Source organism: Pipistrellus hanaki, assembly GCF_964339955.1.
Source record: "Pipistrellus hanaki genome assembly, chromosome: 1".
In the NCBI taxonomy this organism is placed as follows: Eukaryota; Metazoa; Chordata; class Mammalia; order Chiroptera; family Vespertilionidae; genus Pipistrellus; species Pipistrellus hanaki.
In genome coordinates, this window is record NC_140503.1 from 40,071,318 (window position 1) to 40,089,213 (window position 17,896).

Below are 17,896 nucleotides of genomic sequence, written 5' to 3' on the forward strand. Positions count from 1 at the left end.
ATTACTTTTTTGATCCCTCAGAACACCCCAAGGTGGAGGTATGGCCGCCCATTTCTAGCCGGAGAGTCAGATGGCCTTCAAGGCCCACTGGCCTAGCTGCCCCTGTGTGTGGTAGCAGTCCCTCCTTATCTCTCGCAGACTGGACACTGAGGCAGAGGGCAAGGGTACCTTTATCATTGGATGCCCTGTGCCTGGTGCACTGACAGGCATAGCGGAATATCTTAATACGTTTAAATTGGAAGATTAAAAATTTTTTGGCACTTGTAGGTTCTGGAATAGCATTTCTTGAATGAGTGGAGGGGACGTAACTTGCCTACATAGGTACAGTAGCGAGTCCATTAAATTGGAGGACTCTGAAGCTCTACGACAGCTGCCCTTATAGGTCAGAAGTGGGATCTGATTTCAGCTTCTTGATCAATAAGCTGGGCGAACGGGAAGTGACATAAGCACCAGCTTATCTGTATTGTAGAATTATTAGAGCTAAAATTGGAAGCAACCCAAATATTCATCAATAAGGGACTGGTCAAGAAAAATGATGGCACCCTGGCACAGTAGAACAAAATGCAAATAAAAGAGGAGAGCCGAAATTGGTTTGGCTCAGTGGATAGAGCATCGGTCTGTGGACTGAAAGATCTCAGGTTCGATTCTGGTCAAGGGCATGTACCATGGTTTCAGGCACATCCCCAGAAGGGATTGTGCAGGAGGCAGCTGGTCGATGTTTCGCTCTCATCGATGTTTCTAGCTCTCTATCCCTCTCTCTTCCTCTCTGTAAAAAAGCAATAAAATATATTTTTTGAAAAATAAAAGAAATGAGAAAAATAAGATTCTGAATTTGTTTTTATATGTGTAAACAAATCCTGATGAGGTGGTTAACTGGATGGGATGGGAGAGAGAATTAACTGTTTATACTTTTTTGGTTTTGAAACCATGAGAATGAAAGTGTTACTTTTTAAAACAAATTTTTCTAAATAACGGAAGTGACTTTGGACCGGCTGTTCTACTCACCTGGGCTGTTGGATTAGATCAATGCTTTCTGTAGAGCGAAATGTTGCATATATTGTGAATCTCCAGCTTGTGTGGGCTTTTCCAGGAGACCCTGGCCCTGTCTGAGGATGGTGTGACGGTATACGTCCCTCTCATCGGTGGCTGGGGCCTGGATCGGCTCAGACTGTTTGAGGGGGGTGGGGTGGTGTGGAGAATGAAGGGTCTGTCAGGCCTTGTTCCTGGGAGTTCATCCCATGGAACCCAGCCCTGATGTGATGCAGTTGGTTCTTCCCCCAAAGTGAAGGATTACAGTGAAGAGAGGCTGTTCTGGAGCATTCTGGCAAACTGCAGTTTCATAGGGGGGAAAAAAGTGGCAAAATGTTTTCCCAGATTATTTTTAATGCTTTTCGGTTCAGCAAACATTTGTTGAGAGCTGCACGCAAGGCGGTGTGGGGGAACCAGAGCTGCATAACACCTCGTCTCTACTCTCTGGGTGCACAGTGTTGGGTAAGAAACCGAGTAAAATTTCCCCCAGCCTCCTCCGGGATAGCAGACTACCTCCTCTGGTCCCACGGAGACCGTGAGATTGGTAGGAGTTCCTCTTTGCATTTTACAGATGAGGAAACTGAGTCTCAGTGAAATCTTACCCACATCCACACAGTTCCTAAGTGGTAAAGCCCAGATCCAAACCAGACTTTCTGACTACTTCACATGTGCCCAGCCCCTCATAATCAACACATCTGCCGTGGGGTGTTTCCCAGGGGCGTACCCCATTTCTACCTGGGAACATTGGGTGAGCACAATCCTGACTAAAGCTCCTTCTCTTTTTTCCTTTAAGAAAGGGCAAGGAAAAATCCCAGGCCTATGGTTGGGTCTTAGTTCTTATCCCTTTGATGTGGTCCAAACAATGCTAGTTCCACTGCCTGTGAAACCCACCCCCCTCCCAGCAGTTCCATGCGGTGTGCCCCAAATGTGTGGCAGACAGCTGCCCGCTCCCCACCCCATGCTCACACCACCACTTCCTCCTCTTCTTCCGCACACTCTGTTGCCGCCACCTGCCCTCTTGGCTGTTCCCCAGAAGGCCACACACACGCCCCACCCTCAGGGTCTATGCCCTGACTGCTCATCCACCCAGAGGGCTCTTTCCAAGGTCTTCGCTTGGTTTCAAGTCCCACTGAAAACTCCGCTTTGGATAGGCTGTCCCTGGCCATGCTATTCCAACCCTCCCCTTTTTTTCTTTGTAGCACTTACATATATTATGTACAGATGTATACACTTATTGGTTTATTATCTTGCTCCCCCATTAGACTGTAAACCAGAGGCCAGGCACCTAGTTTTGTTTACTGCTGTATCTCCTATGCCTAGCCTGGGTGTCCAGCATCTAATAGATTCTGTAAATATTGTCAAATGAGTAGAAGGAACCTGTCGCCTAAATAAGTAGTAACACTTCTTTAAAGAGGAAAGAATCACCAGCTGGCGTGCTCAGTGGTTTGAGCATCAACTTATGAACCAGAAGGTCACGGTTCAATTCCCAGTCAGGGCACATGCCTGTGTTGTGGGCTCAGTCCCCAGTGTGTGGCGTGCAGGAGACAGATGATCAATGATTCTCTCTCATCAATGTTTTTGTTTCTCTCTCCGTCTCCCTTCCTCTCTGAAATCAATCATATAATAAAAGCCTAATATGCAAATTGACCGAACAGTGGAATGACCAGTCACTATAATGCACACTGACCACCAGAAGGCAGACTCTCAACACAGGAGCTGCCCCCCAGCCCGCAGGCCCCAGGCCAGCTAAGGCGGGTGCCAGCGGGGGTTGGGGGAACCCTCATTGCCCCATTGGTTGCCCTGCAGACTGGCCAGTCGCCTGCCAGGTGTAGGGACCCCAGCCATGCATGAATTTCATGCATCGGACCTCTAGTAAAAGTATATTTTTAAGAGAAAGAGAAAAGAATCAAACCATGGTATTGTAAGAGAAGAAAAGACCCAAGGCTCACCTCTTCTCAGTGCTTCATCATGCAATATTTTTCATTTAATAACCGTTCAGTACTGTTTATGTGTGAAGTTCTTTATAGACAATCCCTTAGTAGCCTCCAGGGAGCTCACTTAATTTTTTTTTTTTTTTTTTTTTTTTTTTTTTCTTCAGAGCAGCCCATTTTATGGGACAGTGTAATGATTTAATTTTATTTTGGGCCAAAAACTGCCTCTTTGTAATTCGTGCACACGGACTTTAGTTCTTGGCGCCAAGAAGGAAGACAGAATAGATGCACTTGTATTTGCATATGACACTCCCTCAAATAGTTGGAGAAAGATAGTGATCAAGAGTCTTTTCCACCCTCCAGCCTAAACATCCCTAGTTCCTGCCTTTGCTCGTCCAAGTGTAAGTTTTCACAGGTCCTCCCCCTCTGGTTGCCTTCCTCAAGTTTGTGATGCTTCAAGGTTCGGCATTTGAAGTCTGCCCTATTGGAGCAGAGTGTTTGTGACGCTGAGGGAGGAATGTTGGTCCATCCTGCTTGTTTCTGTCAACACAGCCTGGGATGGCCTTGTCTGTGTTAACCACCTGGCAGGACCTCCGTCATGAGCTTCTGGGGAAGACTAACATCATAGAGTCTTTTCACATCATCTCTGCCCCTCCCTGATCCTCAAGGATTAGAAAGATTGTACGGTTTTTGTATTTTAGCATTTTGAGATGAACGCAGCTATAGATCTGTGAACGACAATGAGCTCAACTAAAAAAACAAACAAACAGTAAAGATAGGTCAAGTCCTATCATCTAACAATAAAGATTTTTAGAAAAGAAAAGTTCTGTCACCAAAATGCAGGTGAAGAGGGTGGGGCGCTGGAAGTAAAGCAAAGTCTGTAAGCCTTGTAACTTGCTCCTTTCTCCCCTGTTGTTGGCTGCCGGTGTCTTTTTCTCAGGCCTGTCTGTCTCCCTCCCACGTTTCATCATCCTCTTCTCCCGGCAGGGCCTTGCCTTCCCGTTCCTTCCTTCCTTTCTCTCATTCCATTGCTTTCCATCCCTCTCCCCCCCCTCCCAGTTACTAGACATAGGAACTAACTTTTACTTCTTAGCATTCCTTATACTTCCGTCCCCAATCCTTTTATGATAAGCATTTAAAACTTATAGATTTAGGCAAGTTGCACATAGAGAATTTTTCTAAGGGAGAAGAGAAATCAGGTTAAATTGCTTCCTGTGTGTGACCTTGGCTAGAAGGAACATTCATGCTTAGGTTCTAATGCCTGACTGGTTTCCGTTTCTGCCCAAATCAGCGGTTTCCGACTGGTGGTTGGACATAGGGCTCAGTGCAGCAGCGTTTGCTCCGTTTCTGTCACTGCCAATACTTCTGTCACTTTGGGTAGGGTTGACAGGGAAGGAGGCCAAGGTCGAGGGTTTCATCTCGGCAGCCACTTAGTTTTTCCTGCCTCTTCTGCACTCTATTCATACCGGGGTGAGTGGAGGCAGGGTGGGAGGGAGGGAGCTGAATGCAGGCAGGGGGGCTCTTTTCCGAACAGCCTTTTTCTTTTTCCTGCTCTGTTTCCTCTGGCTTCAAGGAGTCCCCATGAAGAGGCTTGTGACTGAGGGATGGGGCCCCTAAGCTAAGGAACTGAGGCTGGCCTATGGCTTGATTCTACAGCGGGCTACCTAACCTTGGTGAATCACTGGGTTGGTTCAGTTGCTCCAGAAGCTGGGTGGGATCCACTGGTTCCACAGAAGTGGCAAAGATACAGCCCCTGCGTTCTCTGAAACACTTTTAAAAAGCCAGTTGGGGATTCGGCAGAAGCCTAGAACCAGGGCTGTGGAAAGTGCCTCGGTCTCTGAGGCTGAGAGGTGTGCTCTCTTCTTAGGCGGGTGATGGTGGTGGGCAAGCTCATGGATCTTAGTAGTAAAACTGAGGAAATGAATGAACTTCTGTTTTGCAGGCCATTCTTCCTCCCGGGCCCACGGGGATGGGTAGATGTTATGGTCCACATACACCCGTGGCAGAGACCCTGGGCTGTGCTCCCTTTTCAGACCTGCTGACCCAGGGACTCTGGCGGGATCTCGCGGCAGACAGCCCTCGCTGTCCGCAAGTGGTCTAGCCCAGCCCAGCTTATATCCTTGAATCTGATCGCAGTAGCCAAATCGACCACAGTAGTCAGCTGGGATGGAGGGCCAGGAAGCCATTTAAAAAATTATTTTTTATTTTTTATTTTTTTTGCCCAGCCAGCATGGCTCAGTGGTTGAGCATTGACCTATGAACCAGGAGGTCATGGTTCAATTCCCGGTATGGACACATGCCCAGTAGTGGGCATTCAGGAGGCAACTGATCAGTGATTCTCATCATTGATGTTTCTGTCTCTCCCTCTCCCTTCCTCTCTGAAATCAATAAAAATATTAAAAAATTAAAAACTATATTTGTGTGACTTGCCCAGCAGTGGAGTCAGTGGGGCACTTTGCTTTAGAAAGTGAATGAGGGGTTAGCCTTTGCCCACCCACTTCTTCCTCTCCTCTCGCCTGAGTGACCTGTGCTTATGAACGCTGGCTCCTCCAGGCAGAGCACAGGGGGCTGTGAGACCTTAGAACGGCCGCGTTTGGAGGAGAGGCAGCAAGAATAGACTGCCAGGGGTCCTGTGGCCGAGCAGCGGCTCTCAGAGGGCCACTGGAGAGGGACAAGTTCCCTGGTAGGGCGGAAAGCCACTTGTCTGTGGACAAGGTAAACGCGATGGTGCCTGGGGAAGCGCTCTGTTTGCTTTGCTGTAACGTGGGGAAGAAATGCCAGGTGGCGTCATGGCGCTCCCTGCAGGTCAGGGAGCCTGGTGGAGGGGTGAGGCAGGGTCAGAGGAGGCGTGTTGGTGGGGGGACTGGAAATCCTCTGGATTTGCACTTGATCCCCATGGCCATTAAAAGCTTTGGGACAGGGACTGATGGGAGGTGATCAAAGCAGCGTTTTAGGAAGATTGACCAGGATTTATCCACCCCTGCTCTCCAGGCCTTCCTCTTCAGCCTCCTCATGGTCAGTGCTGTGGCTCTGTAATGAGGTCATTGTGGGTGGTGTGGGTTTTTTAAGAATCATGGGGTTATTGAGCAGAGAAAGGGACCCTGTAGGCTGAGGTGCCTGCCCCCCACCGCTGCCTTGTGAGGTGGCGGACATCACATGGAAGAGACCAGACTCCCACATCTGCAGCACAATACCACAGACTTCTGGGGGCTGTTTTTGTGACCCAGATGTGTTTAACAGACTACATGGTTGATTTTTGCTTTTCAGCAATTATCAGGATAATTGACCAGTGTCCTGTATTTCCTTTCTGGCACCCCTTAGTGATGAATTCTGGGCTTCTTTAGCCCATGAAATTTCCCACCTCCTTTTGGAGAATAGTGACTGAGATTGGGTGTGGGTGGGACTAAAAGTGTGTGGACGACAGAATTTTGGAACCAGAAGGAACCGCTTCCCTGTGCTCGGGCCCCATTGCTCAGTGTGTGGACGAGGCTGGCAGAAGCCCGGAGAGTGGACATGACCTCCCTCGGCGCAAAGGCAAGGCAGTGGCCCAGCGAGCACCATGTCCAGGTCAGACAGCGTGTTGAGCATCCTTTGCACTGCACCTGCCCCATCTTCTCCCCCTTTCCCTTTTCTGGTCCCATTCACATGCCCCTGCTGGGACCAGGGTCTTCACTAGACTGCTTCCAACTCCTGCTTCTTCTGACCTTCCCGGATCTATTGGAGGTAGGAAGGAACCATCATTTAGAAGATGCCGTCTGCCGGATTATTTTCAATTGATCATGCCACCCTCAAATTCCAAGAGCCTCATCTCTCCCTTCTGAACTTCTCCCCACTTCCTGGCTCCCAAACAGCTTTCTAAGCCTATCTTCTCTTGCTATTGGAATACTTTCCTTCTTGTGCTCTTAAACCAGGCAGTGCTAGTGCAGGGCTGGGCAATCAGTGAAAGCTTCCTGCAGGAGGTGGAACTGACAAGTCCTTGAAGTGGAGTAGATGGCTGGAAGGGAGAGATGAGATTTTAGGGGAGGAAAGCTAAGGAAGAACATCAGGGAGGGACCCCAGTCTCACTGAAGTTCACAATAAGTTTAACAGGCCCATCGGAAGGCCCAAAGCCCAGGTCCTGCACCCACCTGGGCGGGTCCAGGGGTGGTTACAGCTCTGAGTCTGTCCTCTGGCTGGAGAAAGCATCCGCAGTGGATCCAGCTCCTCTGGTCTTGGCGAGACAGCCACCAAGTCCTCCCCACACCCGCGGAGGAGGTAGGAATCCAGTTCCAGGCGGCGAGGGAGCCAGTCACAGGGCTTATGTTAATGCAAGCCCTCCCCTAGCAGGCGCGCAGCCTATTACCCCTGCAGGCCGACAGCTTAATTACCGCTCTGCAGCTCGCCCTGCCTGCGTTCCTTGGTTCCCTAAAATAATAAGGATGGCGTCACCGACTTCCTGCGGCCATGTGCTGCCACCCGCCAGTGCCTCCAGAGCTCTATTGTAGGAAACAAAATCCAGACACTCAGATGCTTTTTTTTTTTAATCTTGGAGAGATTTTTTTTTTTTTTAAGTAAGGTGGGCCCTGCCTCTTAGTAAAGATTTTTTAAAGATCTTTAAGAGGTGTGGACACCTGTCTCCACTACCATCAAGGCTGAGGAATACCCTCCTCTTAACAGAAACTGAAAGCTACGTGGACGAGTCCCGGGTCTTCCACAGGCCACTGGTTTCTGACAGGAGCAACTGAACAGCGTACACGGTACAGCAGAGGAATCACCCAGCCTGGTTCCTAAGCTCCAGGCAGACTCTGGAGCTGGCTTCTTCCTCTGAGAAAAGAGGGCTAACCTAGACCAGTATTTTGCAAACCACGGGTTTAAAATTTTTCTTTAATGTACCAGAAAAGAGTAATTTTAACAGGGTAAGTTTTGTTTCAGTGTGTATGTCTGTATGCATACAAAAAGGTATGCACTGAGTCCAGGTGTGAATGGATTTTTTACTGTGCGTTGTGGTCAGCAAGCCACTGACCTAGATGATCCCTAAGGCCTGTCTAGCTTTCGAAACGTCTGACTTTTCTCCCAGAGCCTGACTTTCACCCCATGGAACCTCACTGATTTTTGCAGGTTTTGTCGCACCAACTGTGAAGCAGAACTAGATTTTATGGTTACAATGACAAAATCCCCAGCGTTTATCACTCTAATCGAACACGTTCGGGAGAAGCCCGTCTCGCCTCTGCTTCGGTGCCTCAAACAGTCTGGCCTTCTAGGCTAGAAATCTGCAGCGGGGATGGCCCATTTACAAGCTGACCTATTTAAAACCCATGAGCACACACACACAAAAAAACACCACAGGGTCAATTTGATTTGAGTCTTCTCTTCTGTGCAAGGCTGGAACTGGAAAACTAAATTGGTCAGGGACTGACAAGGTTGAAACCAAAGCTACAAATATGTATTGAAGTCTTGCTCAGTGAATAAGGACAGTCAAGGGTTGAGGTTAGTGGAAAAAAAGAATCAAGGCGTAGATGTAAAATAAAGGGGTGTGTTTGGGGTACACCATCTGAGTTCTCCAAAATGTTAAAAGGCCTTGTGTATTCCATGAGGAAGCCTTGCAAACAGCTAAGATAATAACTCAGATCTGCTGGCCTGCCTTTGTACTCATTATCTATCTATTTATCTATCTACCATATCTATCTTATTTCAGAGAGGAAGGGAGAGGGAGAAAAAGGTAGAAATATCAATGATGAGAGAGAATTATTATCAGCTGCCTCCTGCATAACCCTACTGGTGATTGAACCCACAACCTGGGCATGTGTCCTGACTGGGAATTGAACAATGACCTCCTAGTTCTTAGGTCAATGCCCAGCTGCAGAGCCACACCAGTCGGACTGTTCTCATTCTTGTGCTTTGACAGGGGACAAAGCAATAAACGTGACTGGGTCAGGGGGAAGGAAAATGGCTTTTTCCACAACTGGGGTGTTCAAAGTATTATTTCATTTAACCCAACCCTAAGTGGTCAGCACTCTGGTCATTGCAGGAGCTCAGGAGGGGTGAGGTGAGCAAGCGAGTGGGGAATGGATTTGAGCCAGGTGTATCGTGACTCCGGAGCCTGCCTTCTGTCCACCTCTCCAGCCTCAGGAAATGCTGGAAAAATAAAGAGCAGTTCTCACTCGGCTTCCTTTCCTCTGGTTCTGGCCTTCAGAGGACTCTGTTTGAGGCCCACGTTGTCCATTTAAATCAGTGCCAGCCTCACGGGCATGTGACTCGCGCAGTCACACAGGGCCCCGTGCTTAGAAGGGCCCTGCTCTTGGGTTTAATGTGCTGCCGTCACTGTCTTAGAATTCTTAATAATTTTTGGGCAAGGGTTCTCACATTTTCATTTTGCTCTGGGCCCTACAAATTACACGTCCAGTCCTTACTTTAATATGTGTGTCCCCGTGCTTTGTCTTTCTCGGTCCCACAGTATGCCTCCTATCTGGCACACAGAACTGTATTTGTCTACCAGCTGCCTGTCTCCTCCTAGCCAGCCACCAAACCCCCTGCTCACTGTCCCCTCCGAGTCCCTCAGCATGGGCCCAGGTGAACAGCGACACAGGAGCAGTGTCTGGAGAGAAGGGCAGAGCCCTGGGTCGGGAGGGAGGAGTGTGCACAGTCCGCTGGTCTCCGGATACAGGAGATCCTGGAAACCATTGCCGCCGCCGTTCACAGAGCAGCGTGTTCATTCCTGGACCGGTCACATTGTCCATGTCATGGTCTGACTTACTCTGTGTGCCCCGCACCTAGTGTTGTGCCTGGCACGACGGACTGGACATTTGTTAAGCAGTTGCTCGGGTGTCCACTCCCCGCTAGGCTGATTATGGAGAAGGACAGTCCCTGACCTCTAGGAGGATCGGATGCTTAATACACGATTAAATGATTCATGTGGCAGCTGCCTTCAGTGCCTGGGATGCTCAGAGCTGGACGCAGGGGAAGGCCTCCTGGGGAGGGGGGCCTTGTGCAGGGATGAGAGGCGGGGAGCAAGGAGATTAGAGGGCGTAGGGGGAGACCCAGAGGGCAGGGCCTCGGTCTCTCAGGTCAGTTTAGGAACTTGAATTCCCCCTCCCCCAGGCGGTGGCCACAAGCTGGGAATGTTTTCTAGGCCAGCATTTGCGTTTTATAGGTTAACAAATATCACCCCCTTTCTGCAGAGACTGAGCCCAACATCCCAGGGATATAGCCAGGGTTCATTGAGCCCGCCAGCCGGGTCCTTGGCCTCCAGTCAGGGCCTGTTCCCGGGAGTCCAATGCCCCTGCTGTCACAGAGGCCCCGTTGGGAGCAGAGCGGCTTAGAGTGGCTGACGTGACTGGCCAGGGCCGGGCTGCAGTGTTGGGAACACAGCGGAACGGTCAAACTGGAGCCACTGTAAAGACACGATTGCACAGTTTGGGAACAGCCAGGGGGTTGTTCCTGAGTGATAACGTGTTCATGCTGATCACGGACCTCACCGCTCTCGCTGGTGAGAAGTGGCCACTGCGTTCTTGCTTTGTGGACAAGTGTTTCCGGAAGTACCAGGGCCGGGCCGTCTGACTTCTAGGGAACTTCTCAGTGCCCCACTCACATCTCTGTGGGGCCGAGTGTGGCTAGTCAGGCTTCTCTGGGGTGCCAGCACTTGAGGCGTGAAGCAGAGGGTCCCGTGTAGGCTTGCCATTGGTGTGTCTGAAGAGCTCCCGATACAAGCAGTGTCGGCCCAGCTGTTGAACTGGAAAGAGAGTAACCACACTGGATATTTTTAAACAGCCAGCGGAGTTGGGAGAGAGTCTAAACCCAAAGTACAAATTTCCGGTTTAATTTTAACTTTGCACTTAACTCACACCCAGGATTTGGCAGGAGGAAACGGGCCTTTATTTATTTTTTTAGGGAGAACACTCCCTGAATGTGAAGGATGTTCTCTTCACCTGGAAGGCTAGAGCGAGCGTGGTCACCAGGCAGAGAGGGAGGGAGCGGGGTGCAGCTGCTGCAGCTGGAGTGGTTTAAGGAACGGCGGGGCGGGCTGGGGTGTGGATAGATGGCCTGTTCCTATTGGGATAGGAGCTCAGAGAGTGTGGCCCTCCTCCACGGTATGACTTCTGCTGTGGGGCTGGCGTTTTTGTGTTTTGTTTTTTCCTGTTTGGTCCATTTCAGACTTTTCACGGGCAGCTTACTTGCCATCCCCATCAACCCACAGAGGAGAAGTGGGTTCCCCGCAGTGTGGTTTGTCCATGTGGGTGATATCAGCACCCCGGGGTTTCAGCCTGGACTTCCCCCCTCCTCTTTAATCTCACCCCTAAGAGTGCCGAAACCCCCACCAGGAAGGAAACGCGGAAACCCCGGGGATCCTGCATGCCCCACAGGCCTGCAAGCCCCACAGACCGGGCTCCCCGACACCACAGGCCTCCCTTGCCAGGGACCGGAAGCAGCCTCTTGCTCCCCGGGGAGAGTGGGGTCTCCAGATCTGTGCTCCCTGACTTCAGCCTCTGAGCGAGGGCTGGGTTGTTTTGTGCTTTGGTTGCTGAGGAAGTGGAACCAGCGTGGGGTCTACTGGGAGTGGCCCCCACCCGGCAGGTGGAACAGTTAAAAGAGGGGTAACAGGGGAGCAGGTGGCTGTCAGGGCAGCTTGTCTGATGGAGTTGGCACGCTGGGAGCGCCCGTGCCCTGTATTTGAGAATGTCAGAAATCAGGAGCCAGTACTGACCACCGGGCCAGCAAACATCCTCCTGTGATCACTTCTGCCCTTGAGAAATGGGAGAATGCCCGTTGTGGGTCTAGCACGTAGAGGCAGCCCGCTGAGGGCTCAGGAAAGAGCCCAGGATTGTCATGAATAACACAGTAGTAATAGTAGCATTTACTTGCATATTGGCCCCGAGAGGAATGGCCTCCAGCTTGGTGTGGAGCTGGAGCTGGAGCCGGAGCCTCTGTCTGCAGAATTCCCAGGCAGCACTGCGCTGCTCCGGGAAAGAGGTCGACTTCCAGGAGGAATTCCCTGGACTCTCCAGCACCGCCTCCCCCCAGCTGCGGGGCCTTCTCCTTGGCTAATGGCCGTAAGAGGAGAAGCCGCTGACCCGGTTAGAGGAATCGCATGTCTGAAATCGTTGAGGGTGGATTGGAATCCGTCCTCGTACTTCTTTCTTTGGTGGAGGTTACAGAACTCCCAAGACCTTCTTCCAAGGAAACAGTAACTAGAAAAGATGGTGGGCCCGTGACTCCGGCATTTACCACAGACCGGAGGAGGGTCCTCCCTCCCCCTGACAGTTGCTCCCTCCATCTGCTCTGCTCCCCTGGGGCCTGGCTTCCTGGCTCTGCACTGATTTCCTGCCCGAGGGCAGGACTTATTCCCAGGCATTCTTGCCACTGACCTTGAGAAGGTGACTTGACCTGGACATCTGGCTTCTCCTGGGGACTGAGAGAGTGGGAACGGACAGGAAAGGCCCCAGGAAAGGTGGGCCTTGGCGCCAGTTCGGAGTAATGCGGTGCCGGGCCGAGCCGCCTGCACCTCTCCAGCAGGGAGGAAGAGAGCACTGATGTGCCCTGAGCTCCCTAGTCTGCCCGCTGGCAAACATAGACCGAGAGGGGCACGGCAGGCCTGCTGTGGGTCTGTCCCCCCGAGCTGGCATTTGACCCAGAGATGCCCCAATCAGAGGGGCACCTGGACGACTTCGGCAAGAAGGTCATCCTGGACCCTTCAGGGAAAAGCTGAGCAAATTGGCCTGCTGCAGGGAATTGTGGGGGCAGCCTGGCAGGCAGGTTAGAGGGACTGACTGCTTATCCCTGAGAAGAAGAGGCTCTGAGGGGCAGGAATGACCGCTGGGACATTGCAGACTGCCTCTGAGGAGGACAGGCCTGTCCCTGTGACCCGAGGGTGAGAGGTCAGAACTGGGGCAGAAGTCCCAGGGCCTGCATGTGCAGGCGGCAGCATGCCTGTTTCCCGAGGCTGCAGGGAGCAGGCAGGGGTGCTGTGTCGGGCCCCGGATGTGGCCAGGTGGAGTCATCTTTAAGGTGCCTGCCGGCCCTGGGAGGCCTGGGGCTGCCGTGCGAGCCTGTCAGGGACCCGAGTGGGTATTTGGGCATCTGGCCGGAGGGCCAGCACCCTGGCTGCCCTGGTTGACTCCATGGGTCAGTTCAGGCCTGAGACATGGTCGCTCTTCTCAGCCAGTGTCCCTATCGTCCAAAAGCCTGGCCTCCCACATCAGCCAAGCCAGCCTTCTAACAACCTAATGAGAGGGCAGATTTTTATCGCTTCTTTCTACCTCACTAGAAATAAAGGATTTGGGGCCCAAGAGAGGAGAATCTAAGACCCCTAAAAGGGCAAATTGCCTCCAGAGAGGTGGGCATGGGGCAGCCATCGAAGCGCCTCCAAAGACCAGCTTTTGGACTTTGTTGCCCTCAGCATTTCGTTATGGGTCCATCCTGGTTTATGGATTCCCACTCTCTCCTTCCACATCTTCTCAGGACCCTGAAGGGCAAAGCCGAGAGCTAAGATAACGGTTACGGTAGCTTACCTGTGTCTCTTAATATTAAAGTGAAATTAAATTTAAAACTCGATCCATCCATCTCACCAGCCACACCACAGGTGCTCAGGGGCGCCCCGCTCGGGCAGTGCAGGGGTTCCCCGCACCGCAGGAAGTTCCATGGGACAGCAGTGGTCTAGCGAATGGAGAGCTAGAGGAGCCCTAATTGTCTCTCCCTGCCCTGGGGTAGGCCAAGCAGTGACCACGGTGACAAATCCCAGGCCAGGTGGGCAGAGTATGACTGATGGGGAGAGCGGTGTGAGAGGGAGGGTCCACCCCCAGGAAGAAGGTCACAGACACAGGGAGGGGAAGGGTGCACGGGGGGGGGGGGGGGGGGGGGGGGGGGTTGTGAGGATGGACCATGATGGGCGTGGGGTGAGGCTCAGAGGTCCCCTAACGTTAGAGCCAGGATGTGGAGGCTGTGGTGGCGCATGGCAGGGCTGGAATGAGACCAGCAGTGTTGCCGATGCGGCAGGGCTGACTGAACTTCCCTTCTGCGGTTCAGCCAGGCCTCCTGTCCAGAGTGCTCCCTGGTTGGTTCTGCAGCTCCGCTCACCTCAACCTGAGCCCCCGGGCAGAAGGACCAGGGTGGGCGTGTTTTCAGTGTATGAGGGACTGCTTCCTGGCTTTGTCGCCCTGTCCCGCACGGAGGCCTGGCCCCATTCCTTCCTCCACTCACAGCCCTTCCCTTTCCAGGTGAAAGAGCTTGTGCTGGACAACTGTCGGTCTTATGAAGGCAAAATCGAAGGCCTCACAGATGAATTTGAAGAACTGGAGTTCTTAAGTACAATCAACGTAGGCCTCACCTCAGTCGCAAACTTACCAAAGTTAAACAAACTTAAAAAGGTAAATAGTGTAGAGGAGTGTGTGTGTGTGTGTGTGTGTGTGTGTGTACACGCGCACATGTGCGTATGCCCTCAAGCCTGCGGTGGGGGTAGGGAGGAGGATGGCCATCACTTCTTGTTTAGGGAACAAATGGAGGGTGTATCCAGCTGCCTGCCCCGCTGTCTGCTGGGCTCCAAGCATAGCACCTTCATTTTAAGAGCTGTTTTTGCTTTTTATTTCCCTGCCTTGTTTAGCTCGAACTAAGTGATAACAGAATCTCAGGGGGCCTTGAAGTATTGGCAGAAAAATGTCCGAACCTCAAGCATCTAAACTTAAGTGGCAACAAAATTAGAGACCTCAGCACAATAGAGCCTCTGGTGAGTCCTTGGGTCCTCCCCTCTCCCAGGGCGGGCGGGGGGCAGGACTGATAGCAGCGAATGCTGCTTCTGAGTTTCCCCCTTTTATTTTACTTTTTAAACTTCATTTAACTCCCCCTATGTGCGTGAGCTAGAGTTTGAGCAAGTATTTCTGCTTCATCCGTCAAGAAACTGAGCCCTAGAGAGGTTAAGTGACTTGGCCCAGGTCACACAGCCAGGCTGGCGGTCTGGGTGAAGGCGAGGCCCCTAGCCTCAGGGTCTGGCCTAGCGCTTTTCCTCATGCAGCGTCTGCTTCCCTTTGGAAACGAGCTGTCATTCCTCCAGGTTCCCGGTCCCTCTTTGGGGAGGGAGGATCCATCCAAGAATTAGGCTGATCCCCGAGGAGGCAAATCTGTTTTCTCCTTGGTCACTGACTGGCCTGAGGCTGGTGGTGCCTCTGAAGGGTGAGGGGTGGGTTGGCCCTGACACAAGCCGTCTGGGATGGCAGAGAACTTGGTCTGGGAGCCTCGTGCTGGCCTCCCTCTGCTGTATTCCCAAACGTTGTTACTAGCTAGAACAGGTCAGGATAACAATTTTTACATACGCAGGATCTGAAGGACTGAATTGTCTTGATTTTTTTTTTTAAGGAGGTCAACTGTTATTGGTTCATTACTAGATTTTTTTTTGAAAGATAGAAGTACTACCTCACAAGATAAACACACTTACTGTAAATATACACCTAAGAGTCACTTCATACACCATGCAGCTGAGAATGAGGGGAAAGCCCGGAGGGTCTTTAGTCAGGTTTCCCTTTCCTGGGGGTGGAGGGTGGAGCACTCCTCAGCGGGGTTTGTAGGGTTCTTGTCCACAAAGCACTCTTTGCCCTCTGCGGGTGCTCGGGCGCTGGTGGATGGCCCAGGTGGCAGAACAGGAAGTTAGACATTTCTGTCCGTCTGTGGCATGGGGTCACCCACCAGAATGGGCTTCCCGTGGAACTTCTTGTCAAGTCCTCTGATTGGAAAGCAAAACTATTTTGTATCTGAAAGTCTTAATTTCATTACAAAAGGGAAATTGTTAGAGATCAGATATAGACACACGCACACACACACAGGCACACACGCATACAGCATGCTCTTCCCACCCAGACCACACATTTTTGTAGCTTCCTTTTCCTAGTGATCAGTGTGACTGATGGGTTACACTCACCACTACAGGGTGGACAACTGCTCTGGTTGGGGGTGCTGGGCTCACCCACCCAAACCACGGCCCAGATTCCCTCCCTGCCCTTGACCATCTGCTGAGAATGACCAGCTCTCTATCTTGAGCTCTTGGGAGAGCAACCTGGGTCCTGACACTGACCCTGAGGGACAGTGGCTTTAGTTGCCGTTAGGCCTGGCCCCATGGGAACAGGGTCTTGGCCTGGGGAAGGGTCTTCTTGCTAGCTGTGTGACCCTTCCTGGGCCTCAGTTTCCTCAGACACCAAGCAGGAATATATGAGCTTAAACCCTCGTAGATAAAGCACTGACAGAGCAAATATATTCATGGTAAGTGCCACGAACAAAATCTGGATCCTCCGCTGGGTTTTCTCTCGTCCTTTTTGGCAGGGAGTAGGCACAGGGGTGAAGCTGGGCTGCCAAACCTCAGTCCTCGACTTTCCTCATCTGGAAAACGAGCAGATAATTACTTCTACCTTATCTGGGTTCTGAGGACAGATTGACACACAGGGCTGTGTTGAGTCCTATTATTCTAGCAGCAGGGTTAGTATGTTGGCTCATGCTGCCGGTTTAGTTCCCGTCTGGCCCCTCGTCACAGGGGCAGGCAGCACAGCTCTTGTCTCCTGTACCAAGAGAGCCCTGCTTCATTTCAAGCAGAATGAAAGTGTGGGCTTTGGATGAGATCTTAACAATAAAACCCAACCCTCCGTTTTCCAGGTGAAGAAACTGAGGCCAAAACCGGGGTGATGTGTGTGGGTGACACTGTGGCCGAGCAGGACCAAATCAGAATCCTCTGTCCCCTGTGCCTTGGCTCTTCACACTGTCTCACTTCATCCCCACCCATTTTCCCGGTGGTTTCCCCTCGCCCCACCTGCCCCCTCCTTTCCTGCCTCCCACAGGTCACTCACTGTTGACTTTATTTTTCTGCTTGCAGAAAAAGTTAGAAAATCTCAAGAGCTTAGACCTTTTCAATTGCGAGGTAACCAACCTGAACGACTACCGAGAAAACGTGTTCAAGCTCCTCCCACAACTTACATATCTCGATGGCTACGACCGGGACGACAAGGAGGCCCCCGACTCTGACGCCGAGGGCTACGTAGAGGGCCTGGACGATGAGGAGGAGGAGGATGAGGATGGTGGGTGACCGAATGAAGGCCAGGGCAGGCCTGGTTCCTCCCTGCTTTGCAGAGGGGTGGCCTGGGTGTTGGGAGGCCCCCCTGGCTGCTCAGGGGAAGGACTGACAGCCTCCTTCCAAAGCTAGGGAGGGAGTGGGGCTCTCTGCTGTGTTTGCTGGTGTCCCTAATCTGGGTCATTGGTGACTCCCCTAGGAGAACCATGCGTGAGCCCCAGAGAAACAGCCTGACTCTGACTGCGTAGTAACTTATTAAAGGCCATCTAGCTGAAGCCTCACTTGGGTTTTTTTTTTTCTTCCCCTTTCCAAAGTCCCACTGGAAATGAGATTCTAAGCTGCCTGGTGTGACTAGACCCAGACACTGTCCCAGCTGTCCCAGGGAGCGGGGAGCAGATAGAGGAAGGTGGGGCATGGTCTGAGGTGTCCAGTCATGGAGCTGGAGAGGTTGTGGGGCCCCCTGGTGGCTGCAGCCCAGAGAACACAGTCCAGGACTCGGGGGCTTTGAACTTGTGAGCCCCAGGGACCCGGGCAAGTGGAGGCTGCAGGCAGCCTGGTGGGCTCCCTGGCAGTGTGGCGAGCGGCCAGGGGCAGGGAGGGAAAGGAAAGGGCACCTTCTCTTACCTTCCCTCTCACCAGCACAGTGTGGCTTTTCCAAGGGCCCTCATGGCCAGAGTACAGTTGAGAATGGAGATACTTGTCTGGTTCATTCAGACCCAAGATTTTGGTTTTTCTCCTTAGATGGGAGTATTTTGCAAGTTATTCATGCACTTTGTGATACAACGTAATGGGCCCAGGACTGGAGTCCTGAGACCAGGTTCCTAGGCACAAATTTGATGTGTGACCTTGAACAAGTCACTTCTCCCCTCTGCCTCAGATTTCTTGTGGGGGTAGAGAACATTTTTCCTGCCAAGGGCCA

The 17,896-nt window shown here is 51.8% G+C and overlaps 1 protein-coding gene and 1 long non-coding RNA gene across 2 annotated transcripts in view; both read left to right on the forward strand.

The window, feature by feature from the left end:
* Positions 1-17,896, forward strand: part of LOC311624814 — a 654,664-nt gene that overhangs the window by 500,339 nt on the left and 136,429 nt on the right. The gene's annotated exons all lie outside the window — the stretch shown is intronic.
* ANP32A (acidic nuclear phosphoprotein 32 family member A) overlaps positions 1-17,896 on the forward strand; it is a 39,172-nt gene that overhangs the window by 17,131 nt on the left and 4,145 nt on the right. The window contains exons 2-4 of the mRNA XM_084879311.1: positions 14,150-14,299; positions 14,533-14,655; positions 16,783-16,984. Of these exons, the coding sequence (XP_084735437.1) occupies positions 14,150-14,299; positions 14,533-14,655; positions 16,783-16,984 (475 nt within the window). The remainder of the gene's footprint in view (positions 1-14,149; positions 14,300-14,532; positions 14,656-16,782; positions 16,985-17,896) is intronic.